Here is a 24,772-nt window from a genome sequence, read left to right as displayed (position 1 = left end):
TGATGTAAATGTACATGAACTCCTTCATAGCAATTGTGATGGCAAACAATAACAAGGAATTATACTACGAAAAATTTATAGACATGAAAATATATTGACATAATTTTAAATGACTGAAAAGCTTTAAATTAAAAAAATTAACAACAAAATACCAGCGACAATGGAAGTCACATTTACCCACACACTAGGTCTGGTCAGACATAATTTTTGTGATCACTTTATTCCGTTTATTTCTCTGGTTTCTGTCTGTCCCAGAGTTCTCCTTGTACCACGAGTTGAGTGCGGCCAGGTTTGTCGGTAGCTCCACTCCTCGGGTTTCCGGTAGATATAACACAATGCCAGCCACAACGAGACACAGCACGGAGAAAATTGTCCCCGGGGCCCACGGCACGTACGCCGCCTGTATTGTAAATAGAAATGGGCATCGAGAACCAAAATCTTACATTTGAAATGGTATGACATGAAGTGTGTTTACTGGAGTCATTTAATTTCGTGGGGCCAATTCTCGTGGATTGTAGATTATTTGATTATTCGTGGGGATGTCATTTCGTGGGACGTCGATTGTTAGTTTCAGTATAAAAACTGATTTTTCATAGTTTTGTCGAGAATGTCAATTCGTGGGTGGGAGCAGGGATAGGGTCATTTACTTTCAAAAGTAATCGGTTAAATTACAATTACATTGGGTTTTAAGAGTAATCGATTACAAGCTGATTACATCCAGTTTTAGAAGTAATCGATTACATTAGATTACTTTTCCTTCTTGTAATCCTAATTATTTTACCAGTATTTGGTGGGAGATTTTTCTCTGTTTTTATTTTTATCTCAGTTTAGATGTTTAATGCTTTGGAAAGAAAAATACATTTTTCACAGGAGTAATAATTCTTATATTAAGTTTAAATTCATCAATTTTTTATGCTTTTTCAGTACACTTTATCATCATTAATGGGTTTTTTTTGAGATGCGTAAATATGTCTGTGTTCTAAAAAGAAAGGACATTAATTCATTCATCAAATAAGACAGAGTTTTGATTATTATATATAATATATAGATTAAACAGAAAACCGTTTACACATAATTGACTGTATTGATTTGTGTTGAACTTAGACTACAAATTGGTATAGACTTTTACTACAATGAACACAATGGTTGACTAGGAACACTTTGTTATCATTGCTGTTATAACGATACTATCTTAGGGTATATTCCCGTTTTCCATACATTTGACAATTAGTTACACAAGAGGCCCAGATGACACATCGCTCACCTGAGCAATAGTTGCCTTAACTCTGATCAAATTAGAATTACAGTACAGTATCAAAATATCTTGACAAATCAGTATAGTAGATCTTGCTCAAAAAATTGAAAAATCTAAAGAGTTTTATCCACATATTTTAATGGTAAATATCAAGCCTCTTTTGTTGTTGTACCTGTAAGAAGATTTTTCTCTATACCCATGTGACCCCCCCCCCCCCACACACACACACTTTATGGCCCCACTTTTCTCATGGTTTGATCAAATTTTAATCTATACAACTCATGCTTTCACACAAGTTACTTCCCCTGGGGACCATGATTTAAACAATCTTTACTATCTGAGGATGCTTCCACTCAAATTTGAGCTTTTCTGGTCTTATAGTTTTTTAGAAGAAGATTTTCTCTATATACTCCTATGTAAAGCTTGACCCACCCACCCCCACTGTGACCCAACCCTACCCCCGGGGACCATGATTTGAACAAACTTGAATCTACGCTGTCTGAGGATGCTTTCACACAAATTTAACCTTTTCTGGCCAAATGGTTTTTGAGAAGATTTTCTCTATACTTTTCCATGTAAAACTTGATCCCCCCCCTATTTGTGGCCCCACCCTACCCCCAGGGACCATGATTTGAACAAACTTGAATCTACACTTCCTGAGGATGCCTGCACACAAGTTTAAGCTTTTTTGGCCAAATAGTTTTTGAGAAGAAGATTTTCAAAGATTTTCTCTAAACATTCTTATTTAAAAATTCATCCCCCATTTTGGCCCCACCCTACCTTCAGAGACCATGAAGAACAAACTTTAATAAACACTACTTGACGATGCTTCCATACAAGTTACGGCTTTTCTGACCATATGTTTTTTTTTAAAAAAGATTTTTGAATACCAATAAATTTCTAAATTACAGTGTATTTCCCCTTTAAAAGGGGTGTGGCCCTTCGTTTGCACAAACTTGAAATCTCTACACCCAGTGATGCCTTGTGCAAAGTTTGGTTGAAATCTGCCCAGTGGTTCTGGAGACGAAGATGAAAATGTGAAAAGTTTACACACAACGGACAAATTTTGATCGGCTTTCATCTCAGGTGAGCTAAAACAATAAATGTGAATTGTGTTTTGATAACACTTATAGTTTGCTGTTTACCTGTAATTTTAAGATGCATTTTTATATGATCAATAGAATATGTCAATAGATTGAATTGATACATATACCAGGAAACCTTTTGTTGCTATTACTTAGAGGTTGGACAATTTTTTAGGCCAGATTGACTGGTTTAATTACACTACATTCATGTCCGTAAATTTTTTTTTATTTGGTCTCTTAAGAGGCGGCTAAATAATGGTGTAAACTAACGTTAAGAAATATTTTTGTTAATGCTTACAAACAACCCAGCAAATGGAGCCAGCATTCCACCAATTCGCGCAATGGCTGAAGCAAAGCCTATACCGACACTTCTACAAACAGAAATGTGGGTTAAGGTGAGATGTGAGATACATGTATATGTAGCGCTGTTTATGGTACTGGTCAATGTAAAATGTTAAATAAATCATAGAATGGATATGTATTATTACCTTATGCAGGTATTTTCACCGTTGTAAATTGATAGATCAAAAGTACTACTGTGGTTTCATTAATATTCAAGGGTATCAATTTTCGTGGATAAAGTGAAAATCACAGTTTCAAGAAAACGTTAATTCGTGGCCAATGACCCTATCAATACAAGCTGTTAATAGAAATTGCACTTCAATGAACATTTAATTTCGTGGATCAATTTAATAACGAAATCCACGAAAATTGGTATTCAACGAATATTGATGAAACCACAGTAGTATTTGAACTACTAGTAATTGTGATTTATCCAATATTGATAAACTTAATCATCTCATGCAGATTACTTCATATTTTAAGTCAATAATTCCTATTCTTTTCCGGATAAATTGTGTGGCTCGGTGCTATAAATTCCTGATTTCAATATTGTATGCGCATGTGACCAAGAATACTAATATTCTATAACATTTCGTCAAAACATTGACGTAGACACATATTAAATGAGATGTTTTTGTCATCGTTCTTAATTATCAAAGAAAAATACATGGATTGTCCAGAGCTCACCTAAGGTTTGTGGGGTACAGCTCCGGGGTATACAAAAACACAGCGCTGAATGCTGCCGTTATCGCCATTTTCCCCGTGAAAGAAAAAGCTACTGACGCAGTCATCATGTCACTGTTACCATCTGAAATAAAAAGATTGCTTTAAATGTTTATACAAGTATTAGTGAAGAGTATGGAAGAAGCTATACTGTTCAATTCTATGTACATATTACCATCCTTCCTCAATACGATTATAAGTGACTTAAAATCATACCACCAAAGAGGTTGTTTTTATCGTTATATGATATTATGTAAATGCTTAATTACATTTGTTGAAGAAATCAACAAGGTATTACAATGTGAATCTTTAACAAACAATAAGAGGTCCAGGGGCCACATCGCTCATCTGAGCAACAATTACCTTAATTCTGATCAAATTAGTATTACAGTATCAAAATATCTTGACAACTAAGTACAGTAGATCTTGCTAAAAAAAAAATTGAAAATCTGCAAATTTTTACCCACCTCTTTTTGGGGGTAAATACTTAGCCCCTTTTGTTGTTGTACCTGTAAGAAGATTTTTCTCTATCCTATATACCCCTACCCCCCATTTCGTGGCCCCAATTTTCTCTAGGGAATCATGGTTTCATCAAACTTAAATCTGCATAACCTGTGCTTTCACACTAAGTACTGAGTTTTGGACTGAAAACTTTCCAAGAATATTTTTTAATTTTTTCTCTTTTTATTCCTATGTAAAAATTCAAACTGCCATCACGGCCCCGCCCTACCACTAGGGACTGTGATTTTGCAAACTTGAATTTACACTACCCAAGGATCCCTCTACACAAGTTTAAGCTTTTCTGGCAAAAATAGTCTTTCAAATGAAGGTCTTTAAAGATTTTCTCTATATATTCCTATGTAAAAATTCATCCCCCATTGTGGCCTCACTCTACCCCTGGACTATTATTTAAACAAGTTTGAATGTATATGATCTGGGGATGCTTCCACTCAAAGTTGGGCTTTGCTGGCAATATAGTTTTGAGAAGAAGATTTTTAAAGATTTTCTCTATATATAAAAAATTTATCCCCCATTGTGGCCCCGCCCTACCCCCAGGGACCATGATTTGAACAAACTTGAATCTACATTATCTGAGGATGGTTACACACCAATTTGAGCTTTCTTGGCCAAATAGTTTTTAAAAGAAATTTTTTAAAGATTTTGTCTATATATTCCTGTATAAAATTTATCCCCCAATTGTGGCCCCACCCTACCCCCGGGGACCATGATTTGACCAAACTTGAATCTACACTATCTGAGGATGCTTCCACTTAAATTTGAGCTTTCCTGGCCTAATAGTATTTTAGAAGAAGATTTTTAAAGATTTTCTCTATATATTCCTATGTAAAACTTGGTCCCCCCTTGTGGCCCCACCCTACCCCCAGGGACTATGGTTTGAACAAACTTGAATCTACACTACCTGAAGATGCTTCCAATTAAATTTGAGCTTTCCTGGCCTAATACTTCTTGAGAAGAAGATTTTTAAAGATTTTCTCTATATATTCCTATGTAAAACTTGATCCCTCAATTGTGGCCCCACCCTACCCCTGGGGACCATGATTTGAACAAACTTGAATCTACACTATCTGAGGATGCTCCAATTTTAATTTGAGCTTTTCTTGCCTAATACTTTTTGAGAAGAAGATTTTTAAAGATTTTCTCTATATATTCTAATGTAAAACTTGATCCCCCAATTATGGCCCCTCCCTACCCCCGGGGACCATGATTTGAACAAACTTGAATCTACACTACCTGAGGATGCCTCCACACAAGTTTAAACTTTTCAGGCTGAACAGTTTTTGAGAAGAAGATTTTTGAAAAATACCAATAAATTTTCAATAATTGTCAATTATCTCCCCTTTAAAGAGGGCGTGGCCCTTCATTTGAATAAACTTGAATTCCCTTTACCTAGTGGTGCTTTGTGCCAAATTTGGTTGAAATCTGCCCAGTGGTTCTTGATAAGAAGATGAAAATGTGAAAAGTTTACAACGACGACGACAACAACGACGACGACTACGACGACAACGACAACGACAGACAACGGACAAATTGTGAACAGAAAAGCTCACTTGAGCCTTTAGCTCAGGTGAGCTAAAAACCGGATGAAAATTTACTCGTTATACATGTAAATGCCTAATTATTCGTTGTTGAAGAAAATAACAAGGTACTTCGATATGAGTTTTAAACAAATAAAGACCGGATGAAAAAGCATTGTTTCCAACCTGCAAAGTGGTTGAGCAGAGTAGCGGCCGCCAAGGCCACCCCGGTAACCAGGTGAAGTATGGCAACCGCCGGACGCCGACCCATGCTGTAAATAAGTCGTCAATACATTAATATTACATCCCTACAATTCCACCTCAAACCTGCTTATCATGTGTACGTTACCTGTAGGCGTCATATTTACCGTTGTAACAGGAACATCTCAACAAAACACGCTACGTACTCCATCGTCCCGTTCAGGAAAAAGTTCATGTACATGTTCCCAGCCAAGGATGTCGAGGTCAAGGTTAAAGCATAATAGGTCAAGTTGATCGTGATCCTGAAAACAATTAAAATGTCTTAGCAAATATCCTATCTGAAACCATCCGGATAAATATCGAGATAAATCTTACCATGAGAACCAAATGATCATTGAGTTCACACACAGACGTCTGGTCCTCAGTACTGTGATTATATTGTAGCGTTCTACGCTGTAATCTTTGCTTTCTTTTTCTTGGACAGTTTGGGTCTCGGGGGTCACAGAAATGCCATTCAATTCCATGACCTCGCCCGTCTCCCTTTGATCCCTCCCCCAGGTGTCCGCCATTTTGTCGGCGCCATTATACAGCAATGTCTTTGTTTCCGCGGCTTTTAGCGATGCTTTGGCTATGACCTCCTCATAGCTGACATTGTTCCACCGCGCGGCCTTCCTCACTATCCTCTCGGCCTCCTTGACCCGGCCATTCATGAGGAGCCACCGAACAGATTCTTCTTGCACCCTTAGTAGAGACAAAATTAATCCAGAATTAACCAAAATTAAGTAGTCTTTGCAAATTTCGTATCAATAGATTTTAACGACGATAAAATAGTTCAACTAATAAGGTTATCAAATGTTTTCTTGTCAGTTTGATCAATCAAACTAAATTAATACAAAAATAAACTTAGCCATAAAAGTCTAAATGATAATGTCAACAATCGGCCATGCATCTCTGCTGTCTACGTTTTAGCCACTTAGTTAAAACATAAATTTGAAATTAAAACATAGGTAATCATAGATTACTAAGCTCACCGAGACGGAGCATCACCCTTATAAGACCACCTTTATCATTTTATATGAAAATCATACTTTATGATCTTGGATATTCATGGATTCTGTTTTGACAAAATATCGTTTATCATCTGATAATTTTTTTTTATGATAATCATATGTTCATATGTTAATCAATACAATGATATAAAATTAAATATTGCATCATGTCATATTTATAATATATATCATATAATACAATAAAATACCGTTATAAACAATAATGAGATATGATATTGTAACGTATGATATGACATTGTATTGTGTTATACCTTATTGTATTTGATCACATAATACAATATCATAAAATATAATACAATATAGTATCAATATTACAATATCATATTACATAATACATCATAACATTGAAACATGATATTATATTGTATAATATAGTATGATATTGTATTGAATGACACTGAAACATATTTGATACATTATATGATATTATATCATATAATACAATATAATTTGATTCCAACATTGTATCTTATCAAATGATACAATATAATGTGATAAAGTAAAATATTATAAAATACATTATTATATTATACATATTGTATCATATGACACAATAATATATATTACAATATCATAAAATACAATTTCATGTGATATGATAATATATCATATAAACCAATATCATATCATACAATATCGTATGATACAATATAATATAATATTACAATATCATATAACACAATTTCATGTGATATAATTCTATATTACTGAAACCAATATCATATTATACAATATTGTATGATACAATATTATAGAATATACAAAATTGTATCATAGGATACAATATAATATTTTGCAATATCTTATGTAATTGTATCATGTGATAAAATGATAAATTAAAAATACAATATAATATTATATAATATTGTATCATAATATACAATACTATACATAACAATATCATGATACAATATCATATCATAAAATATCGAAAAAATTGATACAATATCATATTGTATCGTATAACTTTTTATAATATAACATATGATATCATATTGTATCATATCAAACAATATTGTTTCATATCATACAAAACTATATCATAGGAATCATGTTATATCATTTATCAACAAACACTTCTATCTATCGAGCTGGTTTGAGTGAGGTAGGAGATTTCTTTAGCATCCTTGATAATGGAGATCAGGCTCTGCATCTGAAGCAACCTCTGCATTTAATTTATAATAAAGTTAAATCAACTATGCAAGCTATCATCTATAAAACATGTGACTTGTTCCAAAAAACTAAACCTCATCCAGCATCCGAAACCTATGGCTCAGATTCAGCATTCAAGCCCATCAGGTGCATTGGTATCATAAGACGCATCATCCATGCAAGTTTGGTGAAGTTTGGACAAGTAATAACTACATGTAAGATATCATCATCAGAGGGCACTAGCAATTGAAACCTTAACTTCCTTCAGCATCCGCAACCTATGGCTCAGATTCAGCATCCATGCCTGTCAGGTGCATCTGTATCATAAGACCACCATCCATTCAAGTTTGGTGAAGTTAGGACCTGTAATAACTAAGATTTATTTTTTAGCATCCTTGATAATGGAGATCAAGCTCTGCATCTGAAGCTACCTCTGCGATTCATTCATATTACAGTTAAATCAACTGTGCAAGTTTGAAATAGTACTATCATCTATTAAACATGTGACCTGTTCCTAAAAACTTAACTTTATCCAGCATCCGAAACCAGAATCAGCATTCAAGCCTGTCAGGTGCATCAGTATCATAAGACACACCATCCATGGAAGTCTGGTGAAGTAAGGACAAGTAATAACTAAGATATCATCATCAGAGGGCACCTGTTTCAAAAACTTTATTTAACCAGCTCTTAAAACCTTAACCTCCTCCAGCATCCGAAACCTATTGCTCAGATTCAGCATTCAAGCTTGTCAGGTGCATCAGTATCATAAGACGCACCATCCATACAAGTTTGGTGAAGTTAGGACCAGTAGTAACTAAGATATAATCATCAGAGAGCACCTGCAACAAAAACTTTAACCATCTCTAAAAACCTTAACCTCTTCCAGCATCCAAAACCTATTGCTCAGATTCAGCATTCAAGCTTGTCGGGTGCATCAGTATCATAAGACGCATCATACATACAAGTTTGGTGAAGTTAGGACCAGTAGTAACTTAGATATTGCTATCAATGGGCACCCGCAACAAAAACTTTAACCTGCTCCAAAAACCTTAACCTCTTCCAGCATCCGAAACCTATAGCTCAGATTCGGCACTCAAGCCTGTCTGGTTCATCAGTATCATAAGACACACCATCCATACAAGTTTGGTGAAGTACGGACCAGCAGTAACTAAGATATTGCTATCAAAGGGCACCTGCAACAAAAACTTTAACCTGGTCCAACAACCTTAACCTCCTCCAGCATCTGAAATTTAGGACCCAGATTCAGCATCCAAGTCTTTAAAGTCCATAAGTAGGTCCAGATGCATCATCCATGCAAGTTTGGTGAAGATAGGACAAGTAATAGCTTGGATACAGGACCTGCAACAAAAACTTTAACCAGGTCCGGACGCCGACGCCGACGCCACCGCCGACGCCGAGGGTATAGCATAAGCTCTCCTTGACTTCGTCTTGGTGAGCTAAAAAAAATTCAAGCGCTTTCAAAAGCCTACAAACAATTCAACCCCGTATATCATAATATTTTTGCATCATGTTTTCGTTTCTTTAGTTCAAAGTCGTCTACATGTAACTTTCTTTGAAAATTTTGGTGGATCATTGAATTTGAGACGTGAAATTGCATCTGACAAAGAGGTAAACCATTGCCAGCCAGTCATGATGATAAAAAATCCCTCATTACCCCAAACGTGATGATACAAAATCTCTCGTTACCCCGTCCACTTACCAGTACTGAATGAGAGAGAATGAGGAATAAAGAGTAAAGGCCAGCTGTAAGTATCTCCAGGAGTAGCTCTGCATCAGGTAACCAAACAAAGCGATAGCACACACACCGGTGGACCAGAACAGCAGGGAGGAGATCTCCACCAGGTACCGGCTGTTGGTCGGGACCCATTCCAACGCTATAACTGCACCGGACATGGCGACTCCCTGACAAAGAAAATGCGCATGCACAAGCAGATTAGTTGTCTTTTTAAAAAGTTCTTGTTAAAAGAGATAGGTGTTATTGTTGTTGGGTTTTTTGGGGTTTTTTTATTCCTTTATAGGAACTTATTGAGTTAAAAGAATCATTAAATACTTAGTATTTATTGGTGTTTTTTTAACCTGTTGGATAGCTCCTGTGATAAACCTTAAAATGATCAGCACGGTGTAATTTGGAGCAAAGGCCACACCAAAGCCAACCAGATAGAGGGCGATGTGGGAGCTCAGGTGGATGGTCTTCCGACCGAATCTGTCCGCCATGGAAGACGCAAGCATGGCGCCCAAACCTTGTCCCACCATCGTCATTGTCTGCGTGAGCTCTGCCAGCGCTGCATTGTCACAGACAAGGTCAAGCTACAACAGAAACGGACCAATCAGATCATTCTGGAACAGCGTTAAGAAATATTCACCGATAAATTGGTCTACCTCAGTAACGAAAGTCGCGTCTTTCGGAGTGGAGTAGGAGTATCCATTCGGACAGTCTCGCTCCTCTAGCAGCACGGATCCGTTCGTGTTGTTCCTGTAAATGTTTACACTACACTTGTCGTAGGTCACAAAAATGTCGGCGTCACCAGGAAACTGTGCCGACAGAAGAGTGAGGTTCTCTATTGGTGCACATTGAAAGGTCGGTCTGTATCCTGAGAACAAAAATATTGAAAGGTTTCATGGTTGTTTTTTATCCATAACTGATTTGATTTAATTGTTTTTTTTATTAAAAAGTAGAATGTTAAGGTATTTTTGTTGAAAAATGTCTTACCAATAAAAACCACGTTCAGTAGCTGGAAGCACAAGGATAAGATCGCTATCCACGAAACGAGCAGTTGAGTGATCTGGAACTTTCCAAACTTTCCCAGAGCAATCCAGATCTCGTCGACATTAGTGTACGGGTCCATAGTTGTACCTCTCTATTCGCCCAAACAACTACTGTAGTAACTACGTTTTACGAAGATTCACAGTTTGTGCGTGTACTTGCATACGATGATCTTCAGATTAGCCATAGATGATCACTTAAACTAAATTTTAAGATAAAAGTACCCCCTATAAGTCACGATATGTATTGTTATTCGGGGAAAATGTCCTACCGGGGAATGCGTCACGCTTTATAATTTTCTATATGCTTTGAGATATCTGTATTTAGAGTATTTGAAAGATTTATTTGATTACCGTTTTCAGATTCATATATCTGGTACACAATGTACTAATTATATTTTAAGAAATTAAAATATCTTTAAAGTATTTCGTATTAAAGCGAAGGAATGCTGCGTGATTTTCATTCTTTGTAATTAGAGGGACAGCCTCTTAAACTTTAGTAAATTTGTAGACCTCTGACAAATTGAGAATTTGACAATTTGAGTCCGTAACTGACCATTTCAGGAAACACATCAGAGAGAAGAATTAATTCAGTTTCATTACCTATTCTGTATTAACAAAGCCATGCTTTATTTGATTTTCTATGAAATCAATGGTAGCGAGTTTTTAAATTTGTCCCATCAGTTAAGCACTTGAAAATCATAAGCGCTGAACTCCGAGATAAAGAATCCAGGAATAATCTAGTTTATATTAAGTATTTATATAGATACTGTATACAGGGAAATGTTCGCCCCCGTTTTATTTTCGCCTCTTTCGCCATCGTTGCCAGCAGGCTTATTTCAGAGGGGGCGAATTCCAATGTTCCAAGTTATCTCTTTAGTACACATGCGTGTTTGTGTGAATTCAAAACTGGGCGAAACTGTTTGCAAGTGTAAAAGGGCGAAAATAACACGGGGCGAAAATAACCCTGTATACAGTATTTGTTTGCATGTAACATGAACTTTTTTCAGAGAAAAGCAATAATAAGTATAGTTTACGATTTCTATGTATCATCTTCAATAAGCTGTGAACAATGAGCGAAGAAAGTACAGGGTTTCCAAGTTTCATGATTTCACTGGAAGAAATATCTATTAGGCGTTTGTCTTCTTTTTTGTTGTCTGCTTTTTGTGCCACTCTTCAAGTTCGCCAATGGTCGACGGGAGTTCGACCCCACGTGTCTCTGGTAGATTGGTCACTGCCACTGTGACGAGGAAGCACATACAGGTAAAAATAGCAGCAGGAGCCCACGACGCCTGCTTGGCCTGTCAAAATACGCAAATAAAAATTTACAAACTATGCATGTCAACAAATCGATTTAAAGCGTAGACCAGTAGAAAAAAAAACATATACTAAAATGTACGTATCTATAAAACAATTTAATATATGGACAGGTTTATTTTACAAACTGGATTCATTGCAAAAGATTCTCAGATTTTATCAAAGATAGCTTGTGTTAAATACTATCAATCTTAGTCTATCTTATAATTCAGTTCAAGGTAAAAATATGTAACAAACTGAACCTTGGAGATATTTCCATACAGTAAAAATATAGTCTTACTGTTACGTTAAAATGTGAATATCATTGAGGGTGACTTTTAAGAAATCGTATGGTACGTGCTTATTAATGTCTTTTACATATATGTTTGTTGAAACAAATAATCGATCTGAAGAAATATATCAAATGTATCTGCATGCTATATCTTTTTCGACAGGTTGCTTAAGGTCGCACCAAGGTTCCAGCAAAAGGGGACAACATGCCACCAAGACGAGCGAAAGCAGACGACATCCCAATTCCAACATTCCTGGAACAATCAACAGTAAACGCAAATTGATAAAACTGAACGCGAAATTTATCTAAAATAACATATTAATGATAGATAACAACATTTGTTTATCTAAGGATCTTCAATTCTAGGTAAAATTATTTACAGATTTAAAAAAAAAAAGGTTGCCTTAACTTGTATATAACTAGAGGGAAAATGAAACCACCTCCATAAGTAAATGGGTGGATTGTATCTACTTGCCTTAGATTGGTAGGATAAAGTTCTGGTGTAAAGAGAAATATCGTGCTAAAAGAGCCGGTGATGGCCATTTTACCAATCAAGGTGAAAACTAATGATGTCGTTGTCATTGAGGATTCCACCCCTGTAACAAAGAAAACTGATCTTTTATCACAGGAATTTATTAAAAATTGGAGTGAGCCTTTACATAGAGAAAGAGAGATTGGTTCTCTCCGGGTACTCCGGCTTCTTCCCACACCAATGACCCCCTCGCGCTGACACCCGTGCCAACAAAAGATATTAATATAAGTTGTAGAACTTGTTTATTATTCGTTGTAAAATAAATAAAGGTCAGGTTTCAGAGAGAGAGAGAGAGAGAGAGAGAGGTGAATTTAGTATTGTCAGACGTCAGACAGTGGATTCCATCACCAAGATAGGATTAAGTCATACCAGTAGTTAAAAACTGGACATAATTTTTACCTCCAAAAGAATGGACCAGGGTTGCAATCAGCAGGGCTATAGCAGAGGTGGCGTGGAAAATAATGGTGATAGACCTCCGACCAATTCTATGTTACAGGTTTTCAGTACACATATTTGGCAAAAAACAGGTTAAAACAAAACTTCCATGTTACAATTTTAGGAAATTGAATCGTATACTGTTTTTTTATTTACTGGTAGTAAAGAATAGTAATAAAAAGAAATGATGTAAGAAAGTTCGGTTTAAACAATTTAAAAGTCCTGATTTAGCTTGTTACCTTTTCATCATGTTATACTCTAGAAAACATGCAACATACTCCACAGCTCCCGATAAAAAATAGTTCAAGAATCGATTCCCGGCCAAAGTTGTCGCTGTCAGTGTCAGACCAAAATAGGTCAAACTGTCAGTCAGCCTAAAATAGTGACCAATGAAAACTAGTCAAAATAGGATACAGAAGGTGAGTTTGAGCATGCATACTATCTAGTCTATATACTATTTAGTCCATATAATGTACACTTTAAAAAAACATAGGACATTCAAAATTTAGGATGGTGTATGCGTACCATGTAAACCACATGATCACAGAATTCTTAAGGATATATTTATTTCTGAATATTGTGATCACGGAGTACCGTTCTACAGTAAAACCGTTGTCATCTCTGTGAGACTTAACACTCCCAGAATTCTCTACATGACCCACTTCCTGTATGTGCTCTTTTGACATTTCTGTTCCTTCTAATTCACGAGAAATCGTATCAAGACTGTTGGCATGTACTGCATCAGTTGATATGACGTCATCAAAGTTGACTTTGTTCCACTTAGCTGCCCTTCGCAGTATTTGTTCTGCTTCCTTTGTTTTCCCGTTCATCAGTAACCATCTGACCGATTCATCCTGAATCCTAGCAATGGGACACAAAATTACTGAAATATTATAGACCCTTCTCTACAGAAAAAATCTCAGAGACCTTAAAACAAAATACAACCCCCTCTATAAACAGTCAAAATATGCGTATGTTACTAGCTTTGTTTACGTAAAGACCAATTTTGCAAGCAACGTAGAATTGTAAAAAAAAAAAAAATTAGCTAAACACGCATGCATTGATAAGGATGTTACATGAAAAAAGTCTAGCAAAGATAAAATGATGGCGATTTAGTTGCGTACCAATACTGGATCAGGCTGTAGGAGGAACAGAGGGTCAGAGCGATCTGTAACTCCCGCCACGTGTTGTCTCGCATCAGGTAAGCTATCGGGGTCACAAGGACCACTCCTGTTGTCCAGAAAAGGAGACCGAGCACCTCACATATAAAGCGACTCTCCTCGGGGACCCACTCCATTGCTATAACGGCCCCCACCACAGCTAGAGCCTGGGTGATAGTATTGCATAAATTATTGATAAAAAATTTGAACTTCGTGCATTTTATTAAAAAAAGTCATCGTTATTCATGGTTTCCATAAGTTTTGCACCTCACCTGCTGCAGTGCTCCAGAAATGAACCTTAGAATAATCAGAACCGTGTAGTTGGGAGCAAACGCAACACCGAGTCCGGCTAGGAAAATGCCGATATGGGCTCCCACCTGTACCACCTTCCTACCGTACCTGTCTGATATGACAGAGGAGAGCACCGCCCCGAGGCCCATACCGGCCATGGTCAGCATCTGTGAGACCTCGGCCAGACTCCCGTCATCACACACCAGGTCAAACTAAAGGGGGAGTCACAAAAGGGAGTTGATATCATAATAAACTGTGTATCATTAATATTATAAACTGTATCAAGATAAAACCTCGTGTATATCCAACTGTAAAAATTAAATTACACGCGTTATTATATATTAAATAAAAGTTTTAACTAAAACTGTTTAAATTTTACAAAATATATATGGTGTGAAAAAAAGAAAAAAGAACGTTTAATTGCAACAAAGAGATGGCCATGATCGATTGCAACAGTGAGCACCTCTGTGACCAGACTCCGGTCACGTGGTATGTCATACTGGTAGCCCGCGGGGCACGGAATCTCCTGTCGTAGGGTGGTGCCATTGGTCACGTTTCTGTACATTACAACACCGCATTCTTTGTATTCCACCCTCATGTTCCTCGTGACGTCACTGGTGTTTAGGTAAGTGGAGTTCTCTATTGGTGCGCACTGAACTACGGGCTTGTGCCCTAAAATGTGTAGGAAGAACATATCAAATACAGGGCAATACATTCTACCTCAGTCATTCTCCTTTAAAAGGGTCCAATTTGAATTATTATAATTTCATGTTAAATACTGAATTTCAAGAAATTATAATATAACACCCGTTACCGGCTTTAATACACACAGATACAATCAAGTAAGTTTTTCCGGCAAAGTTTTTAAAAAAAAATTATTGTTAATAAGGAAAAGATACATTTCAATATTAATTTCGTGTACAATATTAAGCAGTTAACTTTATTGAACATGAAAAGTTTATAGAATAAAAGTTTTGATCACGGTGCATGTGCGGAACAAGGGCGAGGTCCGAATCCCACCTTAAAAATTAAAATGTATTATATTTTCAAAACAATTACCAAAATAGGCCTCGACCCCCCCCCCCCCCCCCCCCCCCCCCCGTTGCATATCATGAAGACTAATCCAAATAATTATAATACTTGAGATTGAAAACGACATCTCTATAATATGAGTATTTTTAACGCGGTAAAATAAAGAATTACTTCAGTTGTTGTTCTCGATGGTACTTAATACAGCGGAAATACAACCGCTAATATAGAAAAATCAAGAGCAGGTCAAAGATGCATGTATATGTAAAAAGAAAGAAAACGGAAATTCATGCACTTATTGCACTAAATACATTTATTGTACTATAAATGATTATTCATTGCTAGAATAAGGTACTGCTTTGATAAGATTTAACAAAACTGATTTCGTCCTCCCCCATGCAAAGAATCTGACCTAGATTTGAAAATGCAAGAAAAGCATCTTATATGATGTTCTTCTGGAAAAGCAAATTATTAAAACAATCTGGCAAATTTATCTTAACAACGTGACCAGAGTAATGGAGTGGCAATTCTAAGAATGACTGGTCTTCTTATTGCATTAATTTGCATTCTCTATTTAGAGATTCGCGTATTCAAGCTAACTTCATTGATGTGAATGACCTGGTGTACACATTGTTTGTTAATTTTGCGGTAGATACGTTTACTGAATAAATGTATGTATTTGGTGCAAGAAGTCTGACGAGTTTGTGAAGTGAAATTATTTAGATGTGTTTATGTGTAGCAAGCAATTCATATACACAACAGTGTACTGGTCGGAAACTAAACTAGGTGTGTGTGTGTATATATATTTATAACAAAGATAATAGCTATAATAGCTGGTGCAAGTTTTTTAAAAGCAGGGAATAGTACTTTAATATATTTGTGTTTTTGTGTTATATATTATTGAAAATGGTCATTCGTAATTAAGCAGACCAAGGATTCTGACGGTGTGGGTGAGGAATATATTCATTCTTTAAGGGGGGGGGGGGGGGGGCACATGCTCTTGTTTCATACAAGAGGTCAATTAACTATACACATGATTGTGTATAGTTAAAAGATCTCCTGTATGAAACGCATGTGCGTGTGTGTGGGGGGGGGGGGGGATGACCCGGGGCAGGATATCTCGACACGTTACTGTTAGTTCTCTCAAAATAGATAAGGTCAGACTGTAGGTAGAATAAGGAGACTTACCTGTAAACACGGAACTCATCAGGCTAAAGGCCGCCGACCAGATCGTTACCAAGGTGATCAGTAGCTGGACGACCTGATAGCGACCAAACCTGCCTAGTCTCCGCCATATGCGGTCCACATTAGCGCAGGGGTCCATTGAAGCCGTTACTTTATTTAGTCTTATCGCAGGAACTCTGGGGCATCAAATTCGGTCGGTTCGTAATAGGTTAACAGCCTAAAAAGTAGTTCGTCTGTGAAGCAAAAATAAAATTCCATTTTCAAATCCCAACTGATGGATATATTTATATTGTTGATGAGACGAATCGCACGTCTGCAAGCCACCCTGAGCAAATACATTTGGAATTTCTACACATGTTACATGCACGAAAGTGTTCGATTTCACACAGTGAGTTGACCAATTACAATACTGGTACACACTGAGGTGACCAATTACATTACTGGTACACATTGAGGTGACCAATTGAAATACTGGTACACATTTAAGTGACCAATTGAAATACTGGTACACATTTAGATGACCAATTACATTACTGGTTCTTATTGATGTGACCAATTGAAATGCTGGCACACATTAAGGTGACCAATTACAATACTGGTACACATGGAGGTGACCAATTGAAATACTGGTACACATTTAGGTGACCAATTACATTACTGGTACACATTAAGGTGACCAATTACATTACTAGCATACATTGAGGTGACCAATTGAAGTACTGGTACACCTTGAGGTGACCAATTACAATACTGGTACACATGGAGGTGACCAATTGAAATACTGGTACACATTTAGGTGACCAATTACATTACTGATACACATTGAGGTGACCAATTACATTACTAGTACACATTGAGGTGACCAATTAAAATACTGGCACACACTGAGGTGACCAATTACATTACTGATACACATTGAGGTGATCAATCACAATACTGATACACATTGAGTTGATCAATTGAAATACTGGCACACACTGAGGTGACCAATCGTATTACTGATACACATTGAGGTGACCAATTACAAAACTGATACACATTGAGGTGACCAATTGAAATACTGGCACACATTGAGGTGACCAATTACAATACTGATACACATTGAGGTGACATATTGAAATACTGGCACACACTGAGGTGACCAATTACTATACTGATACACATTGAGGCGACCAATTGAAATACTGGCACACACTGAGGTGACCAATTACAATAATGATACACATTGAGTTGACCAATTACAATACTGGTACACATTGAGGTGACCAATTACAATACTGGTACACATTGAGGTGACCAATTATATTACTGATACACATTGAGGTGACCAATTATAATACTGGTACACATTGAGGTGCCCAATTACATTACTGATACACATTGAGGTGGCCAATTACAATACTGGTACACATTGAGGTTACCATTTACATTACTGGTACACATTGAGGTGACCAATTACAATACTGGTACACATTGAGGTGACCAATTATATTACTGATACACATTGAGGTTACCAATTATAATACTGGTACACATTGAGGTGACCAATTACATTACTGATACACATTGAGGTGGCCAATTACAATACTGATACACATTGAGGTGACCATTTACATTACTGGTACACATTGAGGTGACCAATTGAAATACTAGTACACATTGAGGTCACCAATTACAATACTGATATACATTGAGGTGACCAATTGAAATACTAGTACACATTGAGGTGACCAATTACAATACTGGTACACACTGAAGTGTTCAATTACAATACTGGTACACATTGAGGTTACCAATTACAATACTGATACACATTGAGGTGACCAATTACAATACTGGTACACATTAGGGTGACCAATTACAATACTGATACACATTGAGGTGACATATTGAAATACGAGTACACATTGAGGTGACCAATTACATTACTGGTACACATTGAGGTGATCAATTACAATACTGGTACACATTGTGGTGATCAATTACAATACTGGTACACATTGAGGTGACCAATTGAAATACTAGTACACATTGAGGTCACCAATTACAATACTGATATACATTGAGGTGACCAATTGAAATACTAGTACACATGGAGGTGACCAATTACAATACTGGTACACATTGAGGTGACAAATTACAATACTGGTACACATTGAGGTGACCAATTACAATACTGGTACACATTGAGGTGATCAATTACAATACTGGTACACATTGTGGTGATCAATTACAATACTGGTACACACTGAGGTGACCAATTGAAATACTAGTACACATTGAGGTCACCAATTACAATACTGATACACATTGAGTTGACCAATTGAAATACTAGTACACATTGAGGTGACCAATTACAATACTGGTACACATTGAGGTGACAAATTACAATACTGGTACACATTGAGGTGACCAATTACAATACTGGTACACATTGAGTTGATCAATTACAAAACTGATACACATTGAGGTGACCAATTACAATACTGGTACACATTGAGGTGACTTGTTCTATGCTGAGTTGTGATGGTCCGCCTTGAGGAGTCACAGACACCGACAATACTTCATGTAAGAAGATACTGGTATTTGGTTCAAGATGTTGATACATCTATCAAAATTTCCTGTTATCAGTACAAGATGGCGATGCATTGATCAACATTTTTGCAGATTTGAACTTTTTAAACAATATTTTAATAACACTTTTAACTTATCATGGCATCTAAGTATTTAACAAACTTTATTGAATATCAAGATAGCATATTAATTTTTTTTATTTCAATTCATTTTTAAGGTATGAAAAACAGATAACATTATCACTCATGATTTATAATAACACTAGGAGGCTGAGGATTGTAGAACCTTTGATATTACTACTCTAAGAATGACCATGTCCATCTTGCTCTTCAAAATATTGAATTAAAAACTTTGCTGTAGATGGGTGAGTTTTATACAAGCTTGTTCTGCATTAGAATTACCAACATAAATTCTAAGGTATTCAGAACTAAAAACTGCAATTCCAATATAAGTATTTATTATGCTTACCAAGTTTTGTAAATTAGTACACAAACACAAAAAGTTAATACGTCAAAAAAAACACACAAATAAAACAAATCAAAGATTGAAAATAAACATATTCTTTAAGTCCAAACAAAATGCATATGTAATGTCATATCAAGTACTTATACAAAACAATGAAGCAATTTAAACACAAAAACGTTACCGATAATTACTTTTTAAAACATTTTGCATGACTTAGAGCACTTCAATTCAAAAAGCATAACAAAATAATGAAGCTATCCTTCAGATTTAATAACTAAAAAAAACAAAAAAACAAACCCAATTACAAGTGTATAGTTCACCATCAACACATGGGGAACGTTGGGGCTAAAAACCATGGTTAGCAAAATGGCACAAGAGAATGTTCAACTCATAACAAATCCATACTTAAATCAAATACATGTAATAAAAATCAGAGCAAAGGATTTAGGTGACTTTTTTCCCATTGTCAATACTGGGATCTTGATCACATGAAAATTATTTAACTAGTTCATGATTGTATAAATATGGGTTTTATAGAACAGCTAACTGGTGATGGGTCAACCTAAACATTATTTCCTTAAAACAATCTCAAGCAAGATTCCTGGGACAGAAACTTTTATTGGTGCAGGTGTTATAGAACTTCCTGCTATGACAAATGTCACCGGGATTTGAAAGTTAGAAATTTACATACTGCTAAAGTACCATTACAATACAGTGGTTTAAATTTCAAGATGCTGCCATCAACAAAGTTAAGTATCATACTGTTTATCCAATTTTATTTTTTTTGAGTGTGTAACAAAATTTGGGAAAGTGGGGGGAAATGAGTAGAATTTTTAATTTGCATCAGTCATATTTTTTTGCGATTTTTTAAGCTTCTAATAGAAAAAATACAGAATAAAATCTCTGCAAAATAATATTAAGTGATTTCAAAGAGATTGCGGAAAAAAGCGAAAATTAGATCATTGCAAAAATTATCGCATTTACGGTATGTTATAATGTAAAACATAATATAAACATAATGATGTAAAAATATTCAAGAATACAAAAACAAAATATATTTTTAATTGTGAAATGTACAAAAGAATAAGAAAATTCTAAATATCTGAAATTTTCCAATGATTACAGTATACATGCAAATAAATCTGGCTACACATGTAATCCAAACAAATCAATTTAATCAATGTATTAATTCAGAAAAAAGATTTTATAAAGTAACATATTGGATATTTTCTCTCTTAATCTCTCTGTTTTAAAACCCAAATGGTAAGTTCAATAGTTGCCACTGAAATAAATGAACATGCTATAAAAACAACAAATGTGCGTGAATGTATGCCATTGCAGTATGTCTACTTCTTTCTAGCAGACCTGGCTGAGCCCCTATCTGGTCGCTGTCCTTTCTTTGCTGGTGACTTTGCTGACTTTGACGACAAAGCTGGAGACAATTTTCCTGATGACCTACCTTGTTTTGGTTTTTTAGATGGCCTTGTTGATTTTGATTTTGTAGACGATCTTGCTAATTTTGGTTTTGCCTTTGAGCCTTCATCTTCCTTCTTCCCTTTGGTCAGAACCTCCTCCTCCTCTTCTTCTTCCTCCGATGACTCTGACGAAGACTCCAAGTCTTTCTTCATTTTCTGATGTCACAAAATAACACAATATACAAATTGCTGGTGAACGTCATCTTTCCCTTATTCACTTCCAGATAAAATGTAACTTATTCATCCCTAGATTCTATCTTTTATAAATAAATTTACAGTCTTTATGTTGTTTATTGTTTCACCAAATAATTTGATCCTGCCAAAAAATTACCTTATCTTATAGAAGAGGTAACTAAGCAAGCTTGGTACAAACCTTTGATGAAACATTGGCCTGTTTCGGAAACCTTTTTACTCCTCTTACTTGAATATCTATAATGTAGAAAGTCTTGTATTTAAGTGTAATACAATGACAAAATTGAATTTACTGATTTAAACCAACCAACCAGATGTACAAAGCAAATCACTAAGAGCAGCCAGATTGTCTGATTCCACAACGCTGACTGCACTGAAGACGACCGATATAACACAATTCATTAGACCTACCATTAGAAAAAGAGTCTCTCTGTTTCCTTCAACTATAAAATTCAATGTAAACTAAGCTTTCGAATAATGTACCTATCTTGAATCTCAATGAGTTGCCTTGAAGGCTTACCTTTTGGCACCATTGGCCCTGGGTCACCACAGTAAAATACTGTCCTCTTGTTGTGGTCTCCCATGTTTTTCATCTCTGGTTTATTATAGCACTGGAGCCATCCAATGAAAATGGCAAAGTTCTTATCTCTGCCCCACGGGTCATATCCACCGCCTTCTGTAAAATACAGAGGAAAGTACATGTAAACTTGTTTTTACATTGGTGTATACTGTCTAGCAATAATTATTCTGTACATGTGCCAATTCCTATCAGACTCTGCTTTTATCTTATGAAAATCATTCATGCTTATTGTTTCCATCATAATTTAGTAGTAGTTTACATGTAACATTAAATCAAAGTACTGAAGTACTGACAGGAGTTGATTTATTAATCATTATTTATTTTAAAATCAAAAATATGTAATTCCGCATGGTAAGTAAATGTTTTTTCTCAGCTTTATTTGAATAATAAAGCACACTTTTTTTATGAATTATCTGGCTTTACTGACAAGAATTCTGAGCTATAGATGGAAAACCCCATACGAATCATGTTGTCTAATATCTAAAGATAGAAGTAACACCTCCAAACTCTAAAGCAATAATTAACTCTGGCGTGAGAATACATAGTGATACGACCACAAAAATGGTTTCCTTGAAAAACAATGCTTCTGAATACATTAAGGGAATTTGTTGATTATTTTTAAATATTTAAAAGTACGAAGTCTTGTTAGCAATGATGATTTGTGCTTAGGTCCAAACGCTGTTTCACTTCCGTTTGCCAGAGTAACTCATGACTGAATAGGAGAGTTGATTAAAATCAACTCCCCAGAGGCGGTATATTTACAATGCATCAATATTACACATGAAGGACTGTGGGAACATACTCAGGTTGACCACTTCCTGTGGTACTGTGTGACACAGCTCCAAGACATCGGGGGATTCCTTTTTCACTTTGACCCCACTCTTTGTCACTCCATTCGTCAGGGGCTCCAATACAGACCTTGCTGACACAAAAGGGGGTATCCCAGCCCTGAAATAAACTGATCACTTCATATTTGGTGGATTTATTATGTTAAAAGAATAAAAGTTGAAAATCTTTTGTAAGAGAAAGGACTTTGCCAATTCTCATTTTAGTCTTTTTTTGGAACGTCTCAATCCAAGCACACTTCAGTGCACAAGCACCCTGCTGATTCGGATTAACCTTGATCGTCTATTTTACTTCCTGGTTAACCAATTGATACGCACCAGTAAAAATCTAAAAGATAGCATTATTCTAAAGATTTACGTAGAACAGGTTGAAAAGCAGCAAAGTGGGTCACCTCCAATTTAATTACCACTTGGCAGCTTACACATCATGCTAGCTAAAATCAACAGTTCATCACACACTATAATCCTACAGACCATACATTCTGGTAATATTAATAGGTAGCATATGTAAAAATACCAATTTATAGATATAAAATTTTGACAAACTTATCATGAATTTACCCATCTCCAACCTTACCTGAACAAAATTTCTGATCTCAGGTAGTTTCCGACACCATTAAAGTACTTTTGGTTTAGAAGACATTCACATATTGGTTTGTTGAAGGCTGGATTCTTCACATTTTCCAAGACATTCCTCCTAATATATAGATTTTGGGATTTAAGTAGTACATACAGCCAAAAAGTCTTTATTAAATACTTGCAATATTAAAGCTTAGCAACAACATAAGAAATTCCTGAATGGTCATTGTGTACCAGAGCTGAAGGTATCTTAGTAATCTGTTTGAAAAAATTAATAAATAATAAATTCAAAATTTTAATTTTCATCTGCCCCATTTATATTTGTATACATTGCCTTAACCTCTTCAAACTATAGTTTTCTCATTAGATCTTGATACTATTGTTTGGAACCCCTTTACTCCCCAGGCAGTTATTCTACATGAACATGTAGGTATTCAAAATCACATGTACACACTGTACATCAGGTAGATTGAGGTAACATTACCTGAATTCGTCATATTCAAATAAGACACACGGCCCCCTCTTTGTTGACCAGTCCCCTCCCACCTGCCACTTTCCAAACCTTCTTGGGTCAACATAACTCAGCACCATCCGCGGCTCATCTTTAGTAAAGAAATTCAGGTGGGCATGCTTTCTCATCTCCGCCACCTTGTCGAAATCAAACCTTCCTGACATTCCGAATTGAAAAACAATATCCAGGGGTTTGCGTTTGTTGGCAGATTTCTTTCCATTACCATAAGGGACTAATGTAAGTTTGATTTCTTTTCCCCTGGAGGCGGCAGAAATTGTGTATTCACCGTTGAAGTCAACTTCTGCAAGTTTGCTTACCTCCGATTTTATAACAGGACCTTTGAATATTCTACCTTTACACACGATATTCACAAACTGGCTGGCAAGATGCAGTTCAGGACATTCAGGCATGCTTCTTCAAGGTGGTGCAATTTTTCTCTGACACAACACTCTGAGCAATCACCACGTTGTTTCACAAAATCTTGTTTACCTCAAGGCACTATGGGTAATTGCTTTCGTTTCTAGATCCTTGATCCTTCCCTGATATTTTTTTCTAACTAAGTCTTATTCTTGTTTGTAAAATTTTAAAAGTCTGACTGTTTATTCTAAAATAAAAAATGTATCTTATGATAATTTTAAATGTACAGTAAGGAAGTTTGTTTTTTCGAGTCTGTTCACTCAACC

The 24,772-nt window shown here is 35.9% G+C and overlaps 2 protein-coding genes across 2 annotated transcripts; both read right to left on the bottom strand.

Annotated features, from left to right (window-relative positions):
• On the bottom strand, nucleotides 1-21,495 carry LOC128176967 (uncharacterized). The gene is made up of 21 exons (XM_052843474.1): nucleotides 21,367-21,495; nucleotides 16,872-17,101; nucleotides 15,118-15,326; nucleotides 14,636-14,866; nucleotides 14,328-14,530; nucleotides 13,729-14,064; nucleotides 13,443-13,577; nucleotides 13,168-13,253; nucleotides 12,712-12,832; nucleotides 12,417-12,489; nucleotides 11,782-11,949; nucleotides 10,596-10,743; nucleotides 10,265-10,476; nucleotides 9,962-10,192; nucleotides 9,585-9,787; nucleotides 6,018-6,383; nucleotides 5,810-5,944; nucleotides 5,628-5,713; nucleotides 3,370-3,490; nucleotides 2,639-2,711; nucleotides 1-400 (listed from the first exon to the last, which is right to left on the bottom strand). The coding sequence occupies exons 2-21, from the start codon at nucleotides 17,005-17,007 to the stop codon at nucleotides 185-187; spliced, it is 3,489 nt and encodes a 1,162-aa protein (XP_052699434.1). The 5' UTR covers nucleotides 17,008-17,101; nucleotides 21,367-21,495; the 3' UTR covers nucleotides 1-184.
• LOC128175275 (endonuclease 8-like 1) lies at nucleotides 20,157-24,665 on the bottom strand. The gene is made up of 6 exons (XM_052840775.1): nucleotides 24,063-24,665; nucleotides 23,577-23,696; nucleotides 22,957-23,102; nucleotides 22,095-22,250; nucleotides 21,756-21,811; nucleotides 20,157-21,538 (listed from the first exon to the last, which is right to left on the bottom strand). The coding sequence occupies exons 1-6, from the start codon at nucleotides 24,497-24,499 to the stop codon at nucleotides 21,254-21,256; spliced, it is 1,200 nt and encodes a 399-aa protein (XP_052696735.1). The 5' UTR covers nucleotides 24,500-24,665; the 3' UTR covers nucleotides 20,157-21,253.
• Nucleotides 24,666-24,772: the final 107 nt, after the last annotated feature.

This window comes from Crassostrea angulata, chromosome 3, assembly GCF_025612915.1.
Source record: "Crassostrea angulata isolate pt1a10 chromosome 3, ASM2561291v2, whole genome shotgun sequence".
NCBI lineage: Eukaryota > Metazoa > Mollusca > Bivalvia > Ostreida > Ostreidae > Magallana > Magallana angulata.
Note: the sequence above shows the minus strand (reverse complement) of the source record. Positions and strands in the feature narration are given on the sequence as shown.